This window comes from Typopeltis vanoorti, chromosome 7 (genome assembly GCF_054136105.1).
Source record: "Typopeltis vanoorti isolate ZY-2024b chromosome 7, IOZ_Tvanoo_1.0, whole genome shotgun sequence".
Classification (NCBI taxonomy): Eukaryota; Metazoa; Arthropoda; class Arachnida; order Uropygi; family Thelyphonidae; genus Typopeltis; species Typopeltis vanoorti.
In genome coordinates this window covers 45856039-45878378 of record NC_143555.1, presented here as the reverse complement: position 1 = coordinate 45878378, position 22340 = coordinate 45856039, and the positions used below count along the sequence as shown (strand labels likewise).

The 22340-nt window shown below is 35.5% G+C and overlaps 1 protein-coding gene across 1 annotated transcript in view; it reads right to left on the bottom strand.

The window, feature by feature from the left end:
- PNPase (polyribonucleotide nucleotidyltransferase 1) overlaps window positions 1-22340 on the bottom strand; it is a 440058-nt gene that overhangs the window by 168436 nt on the left and 249282 nt on the right. The window contains exons 13-14 of the mRNA XM_090395838.1: window positions 16522-16558; window positions 2265-2421 (exon numbers count right to left, since the gene is read on the bottom strand). Of these exons, the coding sequence (XP_090251964.1) occupies window positions 2265-2421; window positions 16522-16558 (194 nt within the window). The remainder of the gene's footprint in view (window positions 1-2264; window positions 2422-16521; window positions 16559-22340) is intronic.

Here is a 22340-nt window from a genome sequence, read left to right as displayed (position 1 = left end):
CCGGTATTTAGAAATTTATGTACATTTAATCATACAAATACAACATTTATTTTACAAATGATATTCTCTCTTTTTCAATTTAGCTACTTGAATACAAATTCTACCCTACAGTTCTTCTTTATGAACTGGTCAATAACATCGTCAAAAAAGTTGGTTGTAACTTAATTTTCCCAAGCAACACGCACGCTTGTAAAGGCTGGCTGAAGCTCACTGGCTAGAGCTACTTTGACTGCGTATGGCCTGTGTTTAAGCAACAGGGTGAGATGATGTGGAGGGAGCAGAAAAGGCCATGCATGTGTATGAAATCATAGTGCTGAAGCGAAGACCTGCATGTTCCCACAACCGAGCAAGCGAAGGTAGCTTGACTAGCATCAGCCTTCAATACACAACGTTAAGCTCAATTATTGCCGCGCAAGCTTAAAACGTCTTCTGTCTACAAAAATAAAAGCCTAAATGGAATGCTTATAAATGCATGCATTTATTGACAAATAAATATTACTTCTTTCTCAATTTTTTTCTTCCTGCACAGCAAGCATGGAGAATTCGCCACTGGAATCTATGTAATTTTTCAGTATCTAGCTAATGGGACAAAACAATGGGTCATTCCTAGAAATCGAGTAGGCATGTAGCTAGCAAGCTTGTGGACTAGATTTTTCACTTGAAGAGTGGCGAATGAGTGGAAGTGGATGCCAGAGTCAATCATTTCCATTCAAGAAGAGGTATAGCGACAGTGTGTGAATATGATCGGTCTCCTATGACAGGTCTTCTGACTCCACAAAGAGTCTCCTGTGCAATAATTTTGCACCTAGATGGGCCACATAGAAACAAACAACAAATACAAATCGCAATTTCATGAATTGGTAGTTAAATGGAAAAGTACCAATTTAATTATTTTCTATGGTGACATATAAAGGATGAAGCATACATATCAAAAGTGACTTCACAATAACAGTTAAAATAAAAATCAGAATACGTGGCTAGGGGTTCTGGAGTGCACAAAGTAACAGCTGAATTACAGCAGACTAAATGTATGCAAAGCCTATATTATATAAAGCTAATAATCAAATTTACCTCAATTAAACAACTTCATACTAAAACTGTCATTCAGAATGCTGGTGCTACTGCAGTATCTTAATTTTTTTCAATAAACATTTTGCTTTAAACTACTGGTATTTCCTAGTGGAAACTGGGTTTGTGTGTGTGTGCGCGCAGAGAAGCACACACACACACACACACACACACACACACACACACACACACACACACACACACACACACAAAAACTGGGCACGCAGTTTTTTTGAGGGGGGGGGGACAGTACACAATGGCATGGCATATGGCACCTTCGTTATCAGTAATATGTGACATAATGGATGCAGGGATACAGTATCGTTTTAATTTTTAACTTTTCCTACCAGCAAAGAATGGGTATACTGATAGTTATTGTTAAAAAAAAAAAAAAAGCTACATATATGTATACACACACACAACAATAGTTATATTTAAAAGTAAATCTTTTCACTCCAATTACATTTTCATCTGTTGTTTTATGTATTTTCTACTGATATTTTGATAGGCAATATTCTACTGAACTAACCACCATCATTCCTGACTTGTTTCCTTTCAACTTTTAAGAACACAAGCAGCAGGTTAACATCCATTTAATGTCCAGCTTCAAAATACTAAACAAACAACATTTCTTTCTCTACTTCTGTATTTTGGGACGGTATTTTTCAGCCATTTTTCTAAATGATTATAATCCCAGCTGTTCAAGAAACACATCTAGAGATTCCTACCTTCTCCTTAACTTCTTGCTCAAACACTGATGTCCAGTTTCTAGTGTATGGTACTGTGAGACCACAGAGGCAAGACCCCTCGACACTTATGCATATGTCAGAAAAGAGCAAATCCATTCTGATAATAGGGTAATCAATGCGTTTCATGGGATGAGTGTTTATTATTATACTTTGGAAAATTAGCTTTTCTTTTATGAAAATTCTAGTTTTTAAAGTGGTAACTATTTCTTGTACAACAGTTGGAAACTTTTACGTATAAAGCCATTTTCGTGTATTGGTAACAAATTCATACATCGCCTTACTTCTTTCTCCCCTTTAACATGATTTGACTTTTCTTGGTACATTGCCAGCCAAGGATCTCAGATCTGTGGTGAGACATTAGTGGTGAGAATGGAAGAAGTTGATTATAAGAGTTAAAAACAGAAACCATATATTACAGGCAGAATGCATACAAGTTATTTTGCTTACCATTTGATTCTAACACTTCACAAGTAAGGCGAATTGTGAAAGGAAATTCATTAGGCAAAATGGGCTGCAAAGCTTTTTCAGCTAATGCTCCATGTCCTAGCTCCCTCCTTCCAGGTGATCCAATTTTTCCTATTTCATTAGTTGCATAAGGAGGAAACTAAAATTAAAAAAAAAAAAAAAAAATTTTTTTTTTTTTTTTTACCACCGTTTAATATTTTATCCTGCAGAAAATTTATAATGAAAATGCATCAAACACAAACATAAACATCAATGGATATTATTGCAGTTTTGTAAAATGATTGCACAGCATTGAGGAATAAAATTAAACATTAATTAAGTCAGCAGTTAAATTTGAAAGAGACACAAAACAATGGTTTGAAGTAACATCAGGTGTGTGACAAGTGAACACATTATCTTCACTGTTATTTATTATCAATATCGATCATTATGAAGGAAAGTTGTATTAAATCTGATATAAAAATTGGTGATGTTAATCTTAGCTCTTTACTTGCAAATGATGTTATATTATTATTCTTAAGAGAGACCCCTGAGAGTCAGGGATTCATTGAGGTAGGCCTCATATTACATGAGCTAGCTATCATATTATTCTCAAATTCATTCACACTGCTTGCACTCACAAGCCAATGGCAATCCATTCCAATCACGCACCAACGTGTGAGAGAAAATCTAGCCCTTGCCCCCTTTGGCCACTCACTATAAAATGGAAAATCCCATCAACTGAAATCCTGTGTCACACTTTCAGAGGTATGTACACAACACTAGTGTAATAGTTTGTACACTCTGCTAGGTCTGGTCTACAAATTCTTAATCTGTCTTCATAATCAGTATTCCGCAATCCTGATATCATTTTTTAACACACTTCTTTGCACTCACTCTCCACTGTATTAGAAACACAATGGAAAAACAGATCAGAAGCACAATAGTCCAAGTGAGGTCTTATCAAGGCCTAGTAAAGAGGCAAAATGATATCCTAACCTTTGCATGTGAACATCCGTTCCAGCATTACAATGCTGAAACAAACTTCAGCCTCTCTGGCTGAATCAATCAATGTTTTCTTCAGGGCTTGCCACTAAATCTCCAAGGTTTGGTTCCTGTTCTCAAACTCTTTCATTTTTTTCTTGAATAATGTTTGTGTATTTTAGTCTACAGTTCACATCTGAAACTGCTCAACTTTTATTTGCTTTAAAATTTTCTTACATGTTCTTCTTTTCAATATTATTATTATTAAGAGAGACCTCCAGGGAGTCAGGGACTGATCGAGGGAGGCCACATATTACACACACCACCCTATGAGAGAAAAATCTAGCCTTCACCCCCCCCCCTTTCTTAGCAGCATTCATTCTCAGATTCCAAGGATGCCCTCACATCTCCACCATAAAATTAAAAATTCCATCAACTGAAATACTATATGAAACTATTAGAAGTTTGTAAGTCTCAATTATATCACCCCCTTTCTCTTGTTTGCTAGCACCTGCAGTCTAGAAATTCTCAATATTCCATACTCCTGATACATTTTCAACACACTCTCGTTTGCACTCTCTCCAATATATCAGAATCACAATGGAAATCAGAAGACAAGTTGGACAATAGTCCAAGTGAGGTCTTATCAATGCCTTATAAAGAGACAAAATTACATCCTAATCTTTACATGTGAACGTTCATTTTGACATTGCAATTATCTTTTTGAGTTGAATTTGCAATCTTTGCTAGGTGGCCCCTGAACTTCAACTTCTTATCTATTAATACTCCAAGATCCCAGACTTGTTAGTTTCTAGAAGCATAATCCCACCAATATAATATGACACTGGATATCTAATCACACCAAGTGCATGACTTTAAATTTACTGACAGTGAATTAACATCCATTTTCCCACAATTCCAGCCTATTCAAATCATTCTGCAAGTACTGCGTATCAGCAGCATTCCTGATTATGTTACCTATCTTTGCATCCTCAGCAAATAGCTGTATGTCGCACATCAGATCCTTCGCAATATCATTAATGTATAGAATGAATAACAGTGGACCAAGCACTGATCCACTGGTTGTTTTAAATCTTGCAGACTCACATTCCCTATATACCATGTTTTGATATCTGTGAGACAGCCATTCTCTTATCCATGCTAATATTTTATAATCCAAACCCATATTCTTCAATTTATGCATGTCTACCATGCTGTATTCTTTCAAAAGCCTTAACAAAATCCAAAAGTATGATGGTATATCCATTTCCTTTGTGTAATTCAATGATAACATTGTTACAGAATGTGAGCGAGTTGCTAAAACATGACTTTCCCTTAGTAAACCCATGTTGCTCATTGCAAAGTAGAGATTCACTGTCAATTCGTTTCAGTATGTGAGCCCTAACCAATTTTTCAATTCCAAAATCTTCACCCCCACTCCTAAGATACTAACTGATCGATAGTTGGATATATTGGTCTTTGCATAACCCTTGTGCAATGGAATTACCATGCATTCTTTCCACTGCTGCGGAATCTTCCCTATTTCTAGAGATCATATTAACAGCCTGGTCAAAGGAATACCAGTTCAGCTGAACACTCTTTCAGCACACATGTTGATATCCTATCAGTCCACTACTGCTGAATTCTTATTCAGTTTGTGCAACAGCTCTAAATATCCACATACACCTCAGTTTCTTCATCCATTGAAGAGTTAGCAGTAAGCTCAGTGTTGCATACACCAGGTTGATAGCGTTTAACAAAATGGGCACTCATTAGTTGAATAACCTCTTCTGCATCTGTTATCTTTATGTCATCTGTTTAGAAGAGTTATTTTTTTCATATTCAATCTTTCTTTTACTTGCAGCATATCGATAGAATTTTTGTGGTTTGTCTTTAGCACACAGAGTCTTTTTTTTTTTTCATACTCAGACTTCGCTTTCTGTACAACAGTTGTGATCATTCTAGCCTGCAGCTTATAATTTCCATAATGGACACCATCCTTATAGTATTCCTTCCAGATTATCCTTTTCTTACGAATCTCTTGCTTAATAAGATTACACATTCATTTGTCACTACCCTATTTATTCTTCGATATCGCATCATTTAAATATTGTTTAAATGCTTCCCAAGCATAGTCAATATCCTTTCCATTCAGCAATTTCTATTCTCTTATCCACGGTAATATTTTATAATCCAAACCAATATTCTCCAATTTATGCATAAGACAAACTCCTCACTTGGTCATAATTTCATGCATTGTAGTTCAGCATGTAACCTTTTCTGAATGGAACATTCATAAACTTAGTCACAAGTGAGTACAGCATGATCACTGTCACCAACCGGAGACAGAATAGTTATGTCTTTAACTGAAATGCCTTCTGACACTATAATGAAATCTAACACTCGTTGCTCCCGAGTTCTTTCTGTCATATGCTACTTGAGGAAGTTGTCCCGCAACAGTTCAATAAATTCATTTTCATTCTTCTCATGAGATTCTACTGCTAACCAATCAATATTTGGATAATTAAAGTCTACCATAATGATTACTCTTTTCGCACTCATCTTTTCTATTTTGTGATGCATTTCTTCATCACTAGCAATCCACCAGGTCTGAAACAACACCCCACTATGTAATTGATCTTGTTAGATTCCACCTCACACCAGATGGCTTCAAGCTCATTGCCACATGAAATACTGTTAGTAGCAGCACTACAATCATAGGTCTCAACTCTAGCTGGATCAAAGTCATCCAATATCATTAGCAGCACCCCCCCCACTCCTCTCATATCCTTCCTAAAAATACTGCACCCTTGACACTCAATATCAGTTAGTATGTCTGATTCTGATAACCAGAACTCTCTAATGCCCACAATCTGAAGTCCCAATATACTGATCAAGGCAATAAGCTCTACCCCTTTGTTTCTGATACTCCTCGCATTCATGTACAGACATAATAATCTACTTGCATGTTCTTTTGTATACACTTGGCTGCAGTCTGCATGAGACAGTTGGACAACTTGCAGATCTTTATTCTTCTCTAGTGCCTTATACATGTAGACAACTTACCACAAGTTTGATGGGTCAGAAATGGACAAACACAAAGTTGAAATCATTCTCTCCTCGTCAATATTTCCATGATAAAGCCCATTCCTGTCATTAACAGTTATATAACACTGTCACTCTTACACTGATATTCTCACCATTCCTCCTTTTATAATTTAGTTTTCCTCACTCTCTGTGTTAGGTCTCATACCAGTTATTAGTTTTTCAAGATTCCTGATACCAAATGTATTCAGGTGTAGGCCGTACTGTAAACAGGGGGAGGGGATTACTTCTTTATATCTCTATTTATTTATATACCTTATTATTTTCCTTATGTCTTCAATATTTCTCATTAAGTTATACTGTCTTCTGCACTTGCCTTCTTATTCTTTGAACACCAGAAAATTTTTACTTAAATATAAAGAGCTAATAAGCTTCATTTCGGCAATGAAAACATTACTTAAATTAAGGGGATATTAAATCCCACATAGTTTTAAAACCGAATAAGAAACTCAAAGATTGGAATCAGAGAGTTTCTTGCCGAATATAGTAAACTATAAAGTATCGGTTAGCAAATACAAGTGATCCAATGCAAGATATTTAAGTAACTTAATGGTTGCACCTGTTTGGATAACTCGTTCGCAGAGTATATAAGTTCTTTTCGCTATACACTTTGGTATTAGGTCTAGCTACTCACTGATGAAGCCTCAAAAAAGGCTGTAACCGGTCTGGGTAGTGACCTCCCTCCATAATGTAATAACAGCATACATTTCCTAGGAAATGTGTTTTTACATTATGGAAAATACCTAAGAATAGCGATCTGAACTTCCCCTCCACCTTTGCAACGAGTTGCGCGATATTGTACTACGTACTAGGATCACTTGCATTTGCTAACGCTAGTGTCGCCGATACTTTATAGTTTACTATATTCGGCAAGAAACTCTCTGATTCCAATCTTTGAGATTCTTATTTGGTTTTAAAACTATGTGGGATTTAATATCCCCTTAATTTAAGAAATGTTTTCATTGCCGAAATGAAGCTTATTAGCTCTTTATATTTAAGTAACTTAATGGTTGCACCTGTTTGGATAACTCGTTCGCAGAGTATATAAGTTCTTTTCGCTATACACTTTGGTATTAAGGAGAAGGGTGACCGGCAGGCACATGAACGGTATAAAGCGCAGGCCAGAAGGGTGACGAGTGTGGTAAGAAAAGCAAAAAAGGATTACGAAAGAACATTGGCCATGCAGGCTAAAGAGAATCCTAAACAGTTTTTTAGATATGTAGCAAGTAAAAGGAAAAACGTACATGGCAGATTGATTTTAAAGAATGCCGATGGTAGGGAGGTAACTGAATCAGTTGAGATAGTTGAGTTACTGAGTGAGCACTTTGCAAAAGTATATCATCCAGGTGGTGATATTGCAGAAACGAATAAACCAGTAGATTATACGGGAATTGTGGTTAATGAAGTGGAGGTGAGTAGTCTATTGCATAACCTCAATGTCAATACATCTGTGGGATTGGATGGTATACCAGCTCGTGTTGTACGAGAAGCAGCTAAAGAAATGTCAGTACCCTTGACCATTTTGTTTAATTTGAGTCTCGGGTCTGGGTTAGTCCCGAGCGGGTGGAAAGAGGGGAAAATAGTTCCACTGCATAAAGGTGGTTCCAAGACTGCTGTTGTAAATTACCGACTGATTAGCATATCAGGAATCATTGTCAAGGTCTTAGAGAAAATAATCAAGAGGAAAATACAAGATTGGATAGAAGAAAATGGGATACTGTATCTGGGACAGCATGGTTTTGTGAAGGGTAGGTCATGCCTCAGTAACTTGCTCACGTATTATAACACAGTGACGGCTGAACTGGATAAGGGTAATGGGTTTACGGTGATTCTACTGGACCTTGCCAAGGCCTTTGCCAGGATTCCACATGGAATTCTAATCAGTAAATTGCAGCATATGGGAATGGACATAGGGTTGGTGAGATGGATAGGAGGGTGGTTGACGGAGAGATATCAGAGAGTGGTTTACTCGGGAGTAGAGTCCACAAGACGGCCTGTGACTAGTGGTGTGCCACAAGGATCTGTTCTTGGACCACTGCTGTTTAATTTGTTCATAAATGATATAGGAAATGATCTGAGAGGAACAGTTCATTTGTTTGCGGATGATGCGAAATTGGGTAGGGCAATAGTGAATGCAGATGACGTCAAAATTTTGCAGGATGATTTGGATAGATTGGAGGTCTGGGCTAAGGAGAATGGATGTCAGTTTAATGTGGCAAAATGTAAGGTTATGCATTTTGGGGTGAAAAGATTGGCGGCAGTTTACTGCATTGGTGGAACCCTGCTCCAGGAAATTGATGAGGCACGAGATTCAGGAGTGTTGGTGGATAAGGAATTGAAATTTAGGGGACACATTGCAAAAGTGACCAAAACAGCTCATCAAATCACTTGGTTGCTGAAGAATACGTTGACAAGCAGAGACAAGCAGGTTATTGTTCCTCTCTATCGAGCCTTGATAAGACCCCATCTAGACTACTGTGCTCAGATTTGGTCACCTAGGTTTCTTCTTGATGGGGAGGAGGTGGAGAGGATCCAGAGGCGAGTGACCAAGATGATAGCAGGTCTGTGGAATGAACCGTATGAGAACAGGTTGAGGATTTGTGGGTTGCAAAAATTGGTTGATAGGTGGAGGAGGGGAGATATGATTGAGACATTCAAATTACTGAAGGGTTTCTATAAAATTAATTCAGAAGATATTTTTGAGAACAGGGCTGGTTGTGGGAGGACTAGGGGACATCCATGGAAACTGGGCAAAAGTGTGGTTAGTAAAGGTGTTAGAGCTGGGTTCTTTACTTTTAGAGTAGTGAATGAGTGGAATGCGCTCCCTGAGTCTGTAGTGGATGCTGTGACAGTGAATGAGTTTAAGGCGAGGTATGATAGATACTGTATGAATGTCAAATAGTTGTGATGAATATGATTTGGGGCCTCCCTCGATGAGTCTAATGACTCCCTGGAGTTGCCCGTAATAATAGTAATAGTAATAATATTAGGTCTAGCTACTCAATGATGAAGCCTCAAAAAAGGCTGTAACCGGTCTGGGTAGTGACCTCCCTCCATAATGTAATAACAGCATACATTTCCTAGGAAATGTATTTTTACATTATGGAAAATACCTAAGAATAGCGATCTGAACTTCCCCTCCACCTTTGCAACGAGTTGCGCGATATTGTACTACGTACTAGGATCACTTGCATTTGCTAACGCTAGTGTCGCCGATACTTTATAGTTTACTATATTCGGCAAGAAACTCTCTGATTCCAATCTTTGAGTTTCTTATTCAGTTTTAAAACTATGTGGGATTTAATATCCCCTTAATTTAAGTAACCAGAAAATTTATTTGAAAAGCTGCGCCACTGATGTCCGTTTTCTAGTAACAAGAAGTGTTAAGTGCGTCCAGTAGTTTTCCCATTACATTCAAATTATCCCTGATTAATTAGTATCTGCAGTCGTGGTCTACTATCTATCCTTTACTATCTTTTCTCCTGGGTTCCTGCTAATAGGCTCTAATATTTTTTTCGGAACAGTGCATCAAAAAATTAAGTATCAGGAGACACTCTGTTAACATTTAAACAACACATTTTATTTTACATAAAACAATTTACACTATTATTGCAATAAAGAAAAATTTGCCTAGTTCAGCTCTACATAAAACAATTAGCTTAAATTGCCCTTTCAATTCATGAAAATTATGTCGCATAAATAACCACTCTCTCCCAAATACAAGTTTCTACCCTAAGCAATGGTACCTATTAATAAACTGTTACTTCATAACTGTTATGCACATAAAAAAATATCATTACACGCAAAAGGTCTTTCCTTCCGATGCTAAGATAATTCTATAGGCAAAATGCACCATTGACAAACAGTTATTCTCTGACTGTTACCCATATAAATTTCTGTTAATTATTAAACATCTAATTTTCAACCAATAACTCTGCTCAATTTCATCAGCCTCAACTTAACAGTCCACTAATTAAGTTCTCCTATAATTCAAGAAAATTGAACAAACGGATCAACTCACTTTATGGCTGCTACCCACTGCATACTTGGCTTCAAACTGGAGTCCCGATCTTTTTCTCCCGCGTCAGGTTTTCTCCCCCTGCTTATGCCGGCGTTAGACTCATTGACAACTTTCTGAGATGGTGTCCTCCTGGTGCATGGGTGAAGATTCTCAGCTTGAGGGATATTTGCATGCGCATTGAACGTAATGGAGCAATTCTTTCCCGCTCGAAAATTCCTTCTCCTCAGACACAATATCTCCCAGTGAAGAGTTGTCATCAAGTCTATGTGTTGCATGGCAGATCGGCTCCTATCATCTTTTCTTTCAGGCCTCTGGCATGACTTCTCCTGAAATCGCATCCTCGATGGCTTACATCTGACGGACAACTGCTGGCAACTTCTCGATAACGACTTCTGGACAACCGATGACGAACTCCTGGAACCGATACTCGATCTTCCGGCAAACACCTTTTATTCGCCTTCTTTCATATCCCTGCACGAAGATATGGGACACCAAACATTTCAGCGTGGTCCCTTGTTCTTCCACTGATGCTTTCTTTGTTCTTCTTGTGTACTCCTTTAATCCTATTTGTTTCGGGCAGCAGACATTCGTCTGAAGTTTCTCGGCCCGTTTAACACTGACCTTGAGTATTTACAGGCGGACTTCACAAACAAATTTTATGTCCTTATAAGGAGCTAACATATACGGTTTTCTGGTGATAAGGTATTGCCTTAGTTCAACACATTCTAGAATTTTTGCTTTAGGGCAGCAAGTATGGACAATTCCCACAGGAATTATTTACATTAACAAACTGTCTTAAATATACATAGACATATAGGTTATTTTTATAACATCCTTACAGGGCTTGACTTCTGTGAAAATTGATGTAAGGATTTCTGGCATTATTAAGCTACATCAAATTTTTACAGTACCTCTTATACAACTCCAATCTTCCCTCAAACTCCCTCCACATATACAATAACTAGCATCCATTCCATTTACACAGCCTATACATTGAATTGTTTACCATCATAGCCCTTCTTAAGCCATTTTTATTACATTGAGGTAATATACTTACTAGTTGCACTTTTTCACTCTTCACCCTCTCCTCTTCCAACAATCCTTTCATGTCCTCTATCATAATGAACTTATTGCTAGTTAATTCATTAGTACCTACTACAATCACAATCTTGTTGACTTTTCTTTTCTGTTTTTGAATTGCTTCCATTATATTCTTACTTTTTGCTCCAGGAAAACTCAAAGTTATAATTCACTCATTAATAGCATATTTTATTATAGAGCACCATACCAAATAACATCCTTCTTTTTACAAACAATGTCACTTACCTGATTAACCTGTTTCTATACTTTGTTTTTTATTCCCCAGTTCAATTTTCTTTTCCTATATTCATTTAAATACTTCTCAACTTTTTGTAATTATCGCATCATCTCTCTGATGATCTGCTTTAATTTTGCTATTTTGGAGGTTAATTCATATTCAATAACCTCCTCCATATCTCCAATAACCTTGTTAGTAGGGCAAGCTTTCTTTTTCTCGACTGTGTTCTTATACTTCTCCAGTACAAATCTGCAAGATTCCCTAACTAAACTGAATAACTGTTGTAATAAATTTGGTATGAAAATCACCAATAAAAAAGACAAAGAGAATGAAAATAGCCAGAAACACTGAAAACATCAAATGTATCCTGAATGTTGAACCTATAGAACAAGTAAAACATTTCACTATTTAGGCACAATTTTTAGTGAAGTCATCATCATCATCAAATTCCTGACATGTAGTGTCAAGGGGTGTAAAGGATACGATAGTACAACATGAAAAATTTACATCATTACTAACTTCCTATCTATACTTGTCAAGACTCCAACATTATCAGATCTTATATTTCTATCATCTAACGCACTTTGTACTGTATCAATCCACCTATACCTTGGTCTTCCTCTTGGTTGTTTTCCTGCCAACCTGGCAGGGAACACTTGTGTTGCTAATCTTTCTTCGCCCATTCTGTTTAAGTGACCATACCACCTGAGATTAGCTCTGCTAACGCATTCCTGGATGCTGACAATGTCAAGTTCTTTCCTAATATGCTCATTTTTAAAATGATATTGCAATTGATGTCATCTGTTCACTCTTCTAATCTTTCTCAGAACTCTCATATCTGCAGTCTACAGCTAATTTAGTGTTCTGACTAATTTCTCTCTTATTCCATATGAATTTATTCAATTGACTTCCTACCATACCAGGTTTGCTGATTCTGTTGTCTATTTCTATATTTTATTTACCATCTTCACTAAAAAATCATGCTTAAGTAGCTAAAATGTTTTACTTGTTCCACAGGTTCTCCGTTCACAACACAGTTGACATTTTCAACAATTCTACCTATTTTCATTGTCTTTTTATTGCTGACCTTCATACCATATCTAATAAAACAGTTATTCAATTTAGTCAGGAAATCTTGCAAACTTGTAGCAGATTTATTTAGAAGCATAACATCGTCAGCATAAAGCAAAGAGCTAACATTAACATCGCCAATTCTGATATCATGTTTAAAACCACTTTCCTTCATAATGTGATCCATATAGATAATGAAAAACAGAGGGGATAATGTACATCCTTGTCTCACACCACATTAAATCATCTTCCTGTACTTCATTCAATTCTAACTGCTGATTTACAACTCAAATAAAGATTAAGTATTGCTTGATATAATGCTGCATTGCCATATAACCTGAGAGCCTCTATTTAAACTGAATCCTCTTTCCTCCATTCCTAAGCTTCTTCAACAACCTCCAGAATATTTTGTCACCTTCTTGATATTTATTTTCTGTGTTCTTGCCAAAGTCCTCCCATGACTTTTGTTTAGCTAGTTTTACACAGTGTTTTGCTTTCTTACATTTGTCGCTGTATTCTCTAAGAGCAAAAGCTGACTTATTTGAACTTTTGATATGCTTTCTTCTTTTCCTTCACTGCCTCTTAACTTCTTGTGTCCACCATGGAGTTCTAATTTTTCTATCCTTGCAGACAACTTCACCACATGCCTCTCTAGCTGAATCAATCAGGGTGTTCTCCAATGCTTGCCACAGAATCTCCAATTTTGTTTGTTTCCTGTTCTCAAACTCTTTCATTTTTTCTTCAATAATCTTTGTGTATTTTAGTCAACAGTTCACACCTGAGAGCTGCTCAACTTTTATTTGCTTTAAAACTTTCTTACATGTTATTCTTTTCAATATGAAATTCAATTTTATCCTGCTCAAGACTAAATAGTGATCACTTCCAATTTCAAATCCTCTGTACACTCTGGTGTCCTGCACCAGGGAGAAAACATCACTATCAACAATAACATAGTCAATGAGACGTTTCTTATTCCTTGCCTCTTCTCTCCATGTGAATTTTTGCACATTTTTATGTTGGAACATGGTGTTAGTAATAACCCATCCATGTCCTGAGCAGAAATCCAACAAATATTTGCCATTATTATTAGCTTTGCTCTTTTCTCCAAATTTTCCCAAAATATTTTTATATGTCTGACAATCATTTCCTACTCTGCTATTTAGATCCCCAACAAGGACCAACTTTTCCTTTTTCATTGTGTCAGTTGCTTTTTTCTAAATCCTCAATAAATTCCTCCACTTCTACCTTAGTAGAACCTTCTGTGGGACCATAGGCACAAATATGTCTCATTGTTCAATTCCCCATTCTGATATTTGCCCACATCACTCTACTTGAGACTGCCTGCCATTCAAGAAGATTAGCCTCGTATTTTGTGTTGAATACTATGGCTACTCCTTCTTTTCCTTGATTGTCATTGCCTGAATATAGCATTTTGTATTTATTGCTCAGAAAGATCTCACCAGTTTTTGTCTTTTTTGTTTCAGTCACCCCTATTATGTTGATCTGGTAGTTATCTAATTCCTCAGCTAGCTCCATTTCTTTGCCATTCAGGTTTCTTATGTTGATAGTACCGATCTTTAACTCTGGTGATGTTGAGTTGGGATGTGTTTTCAGATTTATTCCAGTAGCTGACTTTTTGCTCGATAGCAAATAGGAGATTCTTGGTAAGTCACCCATTTTCAGTTTTTTCCTGAAAACCTTACTTTCCAAAAATCCCTGCATATATCTCACACTATGATTTTTTAATTTTTGGGGGAAAAAAGTTCAATTTATATTCGTGTAAATACGGCATGCAAAAGCTTAAGTTTAATTATAGACTAAAATATATATTATTCACATTCATTAATGAATTTGTGCACTAAGTATTACTGTACCCACCATGTGATTAAGTGGAAACCATACAAAGGAGATTTAAATAGTAAACTTGCTTACCATGTGTTATAGTCCTTAGGGATTTACACAGAAACATTACATGTATAGTATTGCATGTTTGTTTATAGTAGTGTTCTTATGCTATGCACTATTACAATATGCAAGCACAGTACTAACAGAAGAAATGTCTTTGGAGTTTCACTTTAAATCTTGGTAATGGACATGCTCATTAGCAGCAAATTACAGAACAGTTGTCACTGGGTAATGGAAATGCAAGCAAGCAAGTATGGAGAAACTATGAAAATAATAACTGAAGGACAGTATAATGTATCAAACCATATAATAATGAAAATGTTATGAGTTTAATGAAAAGCAAGTATTATATGTTCCAAAGAGCAAGATATCTACAGTAAAGTTCTTTTTAATGGAAGTGCATTTGGAATATATTTAACTGCCGAGTCAAATGTATTGTCTGAGCGATTATTCTTAATACCTACTTTAACAAAATGAAGGAAAGATGCATTAAGGAAGTATATATTGGTCAGCTGAGATCTTTAACTTTTATTGTATTTTAAGGAATTTGAGAGATGATAGAATGAATGAGTAAATATAATAAAATAAGTAAGTAATTAAAACAAAGGAAGATAAAGACAAATTAAGCAAACAGAACTTTCAGCTGAATGCTATGTTCACTGTATAGTATATTGTATAGTTCGGTATGATACTTAATATTATTTCCTTAGAACTGAATTCGACTGAGAGTGATAGAATTTTAAGATCATACTATGCAATTTCTAGAATAGCCATTTAATTATTCTTTCTATGTATTAAGAAGTTAGATATATATAGAACAGTAGATATAAATTTGCTAATTTCAATTCTATAGAGAATATGAATGTCAGGTCTCCTTAGAGATAAATAGTACACAGAATTGAATCCACTGTATATATTAATTATATGTTTGCAATAAATATTTAAATTTTTTTTTTTATACTTGAGTGTCACTCTCTGGATAAACACAACATGCTGATTTTGAAGTCAATGTATCAACATGGGTATGAATCTGAAACATTCTAACCAACGAAAATAAAATTATATATATTGTTATCTTACTCTCCACAACTGATGCAGTCAAACTATAACATAAACGTGGCTACTTACTGTATAAAATAAATGGCATACCAATTACATATTTGGTTTAATCCTTTATCCAAGTGTAAGCAAACAAAGTTTGAACCTGAAATATTTTCAGGACTGGGGAAACTCGTGATAAAGCTCGTATAAGTTCTGATCACTTACCTTAGTATCCCATAATGCAAAGCATATATCCTTATGGGTATGTAAAATGCCGTGCATTATGGAAAGGATCACTATCCAGACCGGTTTCGACCATTATTGAGGTCTAGTCAGTGGGAGCAAGACCCATAGGTAGTGATACTAAGGTGGAAGTAATGCAAAAGTCATATCACCATTTTGCTAAAAGGTGTCAACACCTTATTATTAAAATTCTCTGGATTGGAGATAGTTGATAGAAGCTTTTTCACTTGGCTATACTACTAATTACATATTTGGTTTAATCCTTTATCCAAGTGTAAGCAAACGAAGTTTGCACCTGAAATATTTTCAGGACTGGGGCATAGTCTATTTAAAGTCTAAATGGCACAGTCTATTTAAAGATTAACACAGACTACTGTTTTGGACAACAGAATTTCATTCTATAAAAAAAAGTATAACTAGTATTGTTTGGAAGTTAGAGTACATGAAGTCACACCTATGGCCATACGAACATATGTTCTGTCAAAATAAGTATACAGAGCATGGCACCATATACTCATTTTAAATCATTATGTTTCTAATCCTAAAGAAAAGTTGAGATCCACTTTTCTTACCTCATAATGTAGCATGAAGTTCTTTTCTTTGACTGCACTGAAAAGGAAATTTAAAATTTATTAAGATAAATTTTGGGATGGACAGCTTTTAGAAAATTAGAGATTTTTAAACAGCAAAATAAAAACTGAGAAAGCAAGACTGTTCAAACCAATGTGTATTGTTATAACATACGGAGCAGAAGATACCTAACTAATCAAAAAGGAAATAAGAGATAAAATACAAAAAAAAAAAAAAAAAAAAAGAAGAATGGAAAGATGTCTGCTAAACATAAGATTCAGAAATAAAATCAAAAATGAACAAACAAAATTTTTAGATACCGTGTTTACCCGAATATAACTCGCACCCCTGTTATATGTGATTTTACCTTACAAAAAAAGAAATTAAAAAGTTTATATTAAAAATTATATTAAATTAAAAAGTTTTATCACTGAATAAGGTATAGAGACATTTGCAGCCTGTGTGATATTGTCAACAAAATAGCGCAATTACAGATAACTGTGATAAAAACAGCCTTAACTAATGAATCATATGTCCCCTCCCGCAGAAACTATGCTGATAGATTTGAGCAAAAACATATGTTGTACTGCCAAACACAGTGTCTAACTAAAAACTATTGTCCAAATTTTTAATTACATGAAATAAATATTTCTTCGATTGCATTTGAAATTTTTGATGTCATTAAGACAGATCACAAAGGATAACTTCAAATAAAATTCTACCTGCAAATTGAAACTAATATGCCAGTTAATGTGAGAGTGAGTCTACCTGCCTGCCTGATGTGGAAGCAGCACGCAAACAAGCAGCAATAAAATTTAAATGAAGGGTTGAAACTTTGTGTCAGTTGGGCCCACCCATGCAATGTGGAAGCGGTACACAAACGGTAATGAGAATTCCCATCAGAACGATATATGGGCAAAACATCACACACTTAGTTTTAACACATGTGAATGTGTTAAAACTAAGAAATATATAGTGAATGTTGCTATGGCAGTTTCAGATATTTTGGAATTCGGTTGAAGAGAATCAGCATTTCATCTCAACAACTGTCAGCTTGCCTTTGTTGTTGATTCATGCGATCTTTTGTTAATACCGCACCAATCACCAAATGGCCAGTGGCCTTATTTCGACATGATAAGCTCTCCTTATGTGGGATAGCTTCCGTGGACACTTAGGACCTGAAATAACAAAACAACTTTCAGATATGAGAACCAATGTGGCCATTATTCCATGGTCTTACACCTTGTCTACAGTCCTTGGATGTATCAGTCAACAAACCATTCAAGGACTACAGTACATCGAAAATTCTAACCCAGAGTGGATGGCAGCGAGCTGCTTGGACAGGAATGATTAAGAGACCATCATTAGAACTGTTGTGCAACTGGATTTTGAGAGCTCGGGAAATGATTCTGTCAGAAATAATCGTGAAGAGTTTTTAAAAACCTGGCATCTCTAATGCCCTGGATGGGAGAAAAGATGGCACTATTTGTGTAGATGACTTTGACAGTGAACACAAAGAAATTGCTCTCAAGATTGGAAGTAGCAATAGTGAATAGGAGATTCTTGGTAAGTCATATCCATTTTCAGTTTTTTTTCCTGAAAACATTAGTTTCCGAAAATCCCTGTATATATCTCGCAGCATGATTTTTTAAGTTGAATTTTGGGAAAATAAGTGTGTATATTCGAGTAAATATGGTATTGGAAAAAACATACTTCAAAAGAAATGGAAATGGGCAGGACATGTTGCAAGACTCAAGGACAACAGATGGACAATGTTTTACTGGAGTGGCATCCATATGAAGGTAAAAGATCAACTGGAAGATCAGAAAAAAATGGTCAGATGATATAAGAAAAACAACTGGAACTCTTTGGTATCAACAAGCTCAGGATAGAAACATATAGCCAGAAGTGGCTATAAAAAGAGTTAAAAGAAGAAGATACATTTAAAATGAATTAATGAAATGAAATGAAAAAAGTAATACTGGTCAGCAAATTAAAAGTTTTATAACAAATTAATTTATGTAATTCTAATGTATTTGAGATGCTGAATCCAAATCTGAAATTCAAGAAATTTCACATGATTTTCATTGGTTAATGAAGTATTTCATTATTTCATAAATGATAATAATACTGAAATTTTAAATTATTGTCACTTAATTGCCCTTTTGTAGTTTTTATAGCTTATAAGTCATATAGAGTAGTTTGGAAATGAATGGGAAGCATGGTTTGAATATGCATACACCTACCTCACAATAGCACATTTGTGCCAGGCTATGTTTCGCACAAGATGCACATCTGGCAGTAGCTCACATGCTATAGCAACTGGGCCTTCTGTTTTGGGTGGGTGGGCACATTTTTACATATTTGGCATGCTATTCTGGGATTTCTGGAAAATAAACTTAAAAAAACTAGTCTTTCCTGTCTTGGAGTTAAAGAAGAGAAGCAAGAGATGTGAGCTCATCAAAAACTCTTGTGCCTGTGGAGTTGGGAGTGGTAATGTGTGTGTGTGGGGGGGGAGGCTATATTTGCTACATTCAGTTTCATTGCATTGCAAATAAAAATTTGTCTTAGTAAATAGAAACAAATCATATATATATATATATATATATATATATTTATATATATATATATATATAAAAGGACTGTATATGGTAGTATCCAACAAAATTTTACTCATATAGATATGCTCATTAAGAGCATATTTTAAATTCAATATGTGCAACTGACATCAATTCTACCTTATGTGATCATATTTTATATGATCTGAATTTACCTCTCCATGTAGTTGTGAAGAAGCTAATGATATACACAAAAACTTCTACTGGTTAGTTATTTTGCATTTTTTTAAACTATGCTCTTGATAAATCCATGTATACATAACTAGAGTTTACAGGATGACATGTAATTTTTTACCCTACCAGAGTAACTTATGCACCACCCACAATGTCAAAACTATAAATTACTGATATTTATTTGACTAACAAATCTACATTCATACATATTCTTTCTCAGTCATATAGAAATGTTCATAATCTGATTCAGAGTGAAATATAATTACTTATACATTAGAAATTTAAAAATACAAATGACTATAGAATTTCTTTTAATTATTAGTGAATTGTGTAACCAGAAATCAAAAAGTCTTTTCCCCAACATAACTTTGTCTTCTCTAGAAAGTATACATAGTGATTTGTCACATGCCTGACAGATGGCAAACAGGAAGTATAAGATGATTGTTGCAGGCTATGAGTATGCAACAATGTACGTATGTTCCAAAGAGAAGGCACTGTTCTAAGCTGCCTTGTAAGCTTGTCATAATTACCAGCTTTACAGTTCAACAGAAACCATTCACAAAGAACTCTACATTTAGCAACCTCCCAAAACAAGACAGGTCACTTTCCCCAAAACTGCAGGTCACTTTCCAATTCGAGATAGAATGTCAAGATGCAAAATCATTGCCTTATACGAGGGTGGTCTGAAGAAAAGTTCTTGGCCTCAATCACAGATGGCGACACTATCTGCAAGATTTTTTTTTTCTAAGTTGGTACATGTCATAAGCATCCATGTGAAATGCAAGTCATTCTATCAAGTAGTTTGTTTTATACAGCTGTCTGATGCAAAAGTTTTGTCTGTATCCCCTGGTCTTTGTAAAAGAAGGTTTAATGCCAAAAGAAATTCACTCGAAGTTCATAAAGGTTTATGGGCACTCTTCTCCTTCGATTTTGACAATTAAGAAATGTGCTGCCGAGTTTAAACGTGGCTGTACCACAGCCTTGAAAGATGATCCATGTGAAGGAAGTCCAAAAAGTGTAATAACACCAGAAATCATTGATCAAGTGCACGATATGGTATTGGATGACTGGCAAGTCAAAGTGCGTGAAACTGCTGAGACTATAGGCATTTAAAAAGAACGTGTAGGATATATTTTGCATGAAGAATTGCAAATGAAAAAGCTTTGCAGAAGATGGGTGCCACGCTTGCTCACAGCAGATCAAAAATGCACTCACATGAAAATCTCTGAATGGTGCTTGGAGCATTTTAACAAGAATAAAACTGACTTTGTGTGTCAATTTATTAATATGGATGAGACTTGGATCCACCATTACACACCAGAATCCAAACAGCTGTCAAAACAGTGGACAGAAGCCAGTTGTTCAGTGCCAAAGAAGACAAAGTAGGTTCCATCAGCAGGAAAGGTCATGGTATTGGTGTTTTGGGATGCTAAAGGCATTTTGTTTATTAATTATCTTGAAAAGGGTAAAACAATAACTGAGGAATATTATTCCAATCTTTTAACCAGAATAGACGAAAAAATTTGTGAGAAAAGACCCGGTCTGCAGAAGGAAAAAAATCATCTTTCATCAGGACAATGCACCTGTCCACAAAAGTGTTTTGGCAATGGGAAAATTAAGGGATCTGCACTATGAATTGTTGGAACATCCACCCTATTCCCCAGATTTGGCTCTCTCTGACTTCTATCTCTTCCCAAAACTAAAACTTCCTCGCTGATCAGCATTTTTCTTTGAATCAATGGGTGATTGCAGCTGTAGAGGGGTATTTTGCAGATCTTACTGAGAACCACTACAGGATCGGGATAATGGTGCTGGAATAAATGTATTAGTCTTAAGGAAGATTATGTTGAAACATAAAAATAATTCTGGAATTATAAATTTGTTTTTTCATTGTTAGGCCAAAAACTTTTCAGACCACCCTCGTATCCTGTTGATTCCTAGTCCATAGCAGTAACCAACAATATGTTTTGTCTTACTGGCTTTCATCTCATATCAGATAACCTAAAATGAACTAGCTCTCTCAAGCATAAAATCTTCTTTAACTTCTAATTTTGTTGGTTGAAGTCCTTCATCTATCATCAACAACACTCCCATTTCTTGTTCTATTCCCTCTATCCTATCAGAAAATATAATATCATTCACATTCTAACCCTGTACGTATGCTGTCTGTCTACCAGATCTCTATGATGCCTACAATTTTTGGCCAAGTCGAGCTGGCCAACACCAAAAACTTCCCTCCTTTGTTTCTGAAATCTTAAGAAAATATCTAAGATAGTTAAAAAAAAAAATCAGAGTTGAGCAACTTTTAAGAGTGCATTGTAGATTTAAATATACAAATATCATTGGAAGAAAAATAAAGGAGTTTGAAAACAATGATTAAACTTTAGTGACTCAGTGGAAGACTCTCAAGAAAACATACTGACGACTGATTCAATAGGATAGGCATGTGGTAAAGTTGCCTGCAAGAATAAAAAAGAATCAGAACCCCATGGGGTTCTGATAGGAAGAGATACTTATAGATAAGAAGAAAGAATACCAAAAATTTCTAGCAATTAACACAGCAGATGCTTTAAGAGAACATGGAGAAAAATGTGAAAAGCAAAGCATGTATAAAAAGTAGCTAAACAAAAGTTTTGGGAAGACCGGTAAGAATATAGACGATAAATATCAGAAATGTGGTAAAATATTTTGGAGACTATTAAAAACACTGAGAAATGAAGGAATTCCAGATGTTTGGAGTAATTATTTTGAAAGACAGCTAAAGGAAATAAGAAGTGACAGAAAATATTCAAGAGGAATGCAATCTAGAGAATATATCAATACTTGCCATACAGAAACAGCAATTAAAAAGCTGAAATGTGGGAAGGTGGAAGGAGTAGATATTCAACCAGAAATGTTCAAATATAAAAGTATAAAATACTTTTATATTTGGAATTTTTAATTTTTAATATATAATTTTTAAAATACTGGAATTTGCATAATTCAAAAGGGCAAATTCCAGTAGATTAGAGCAGATATACTATAGTACC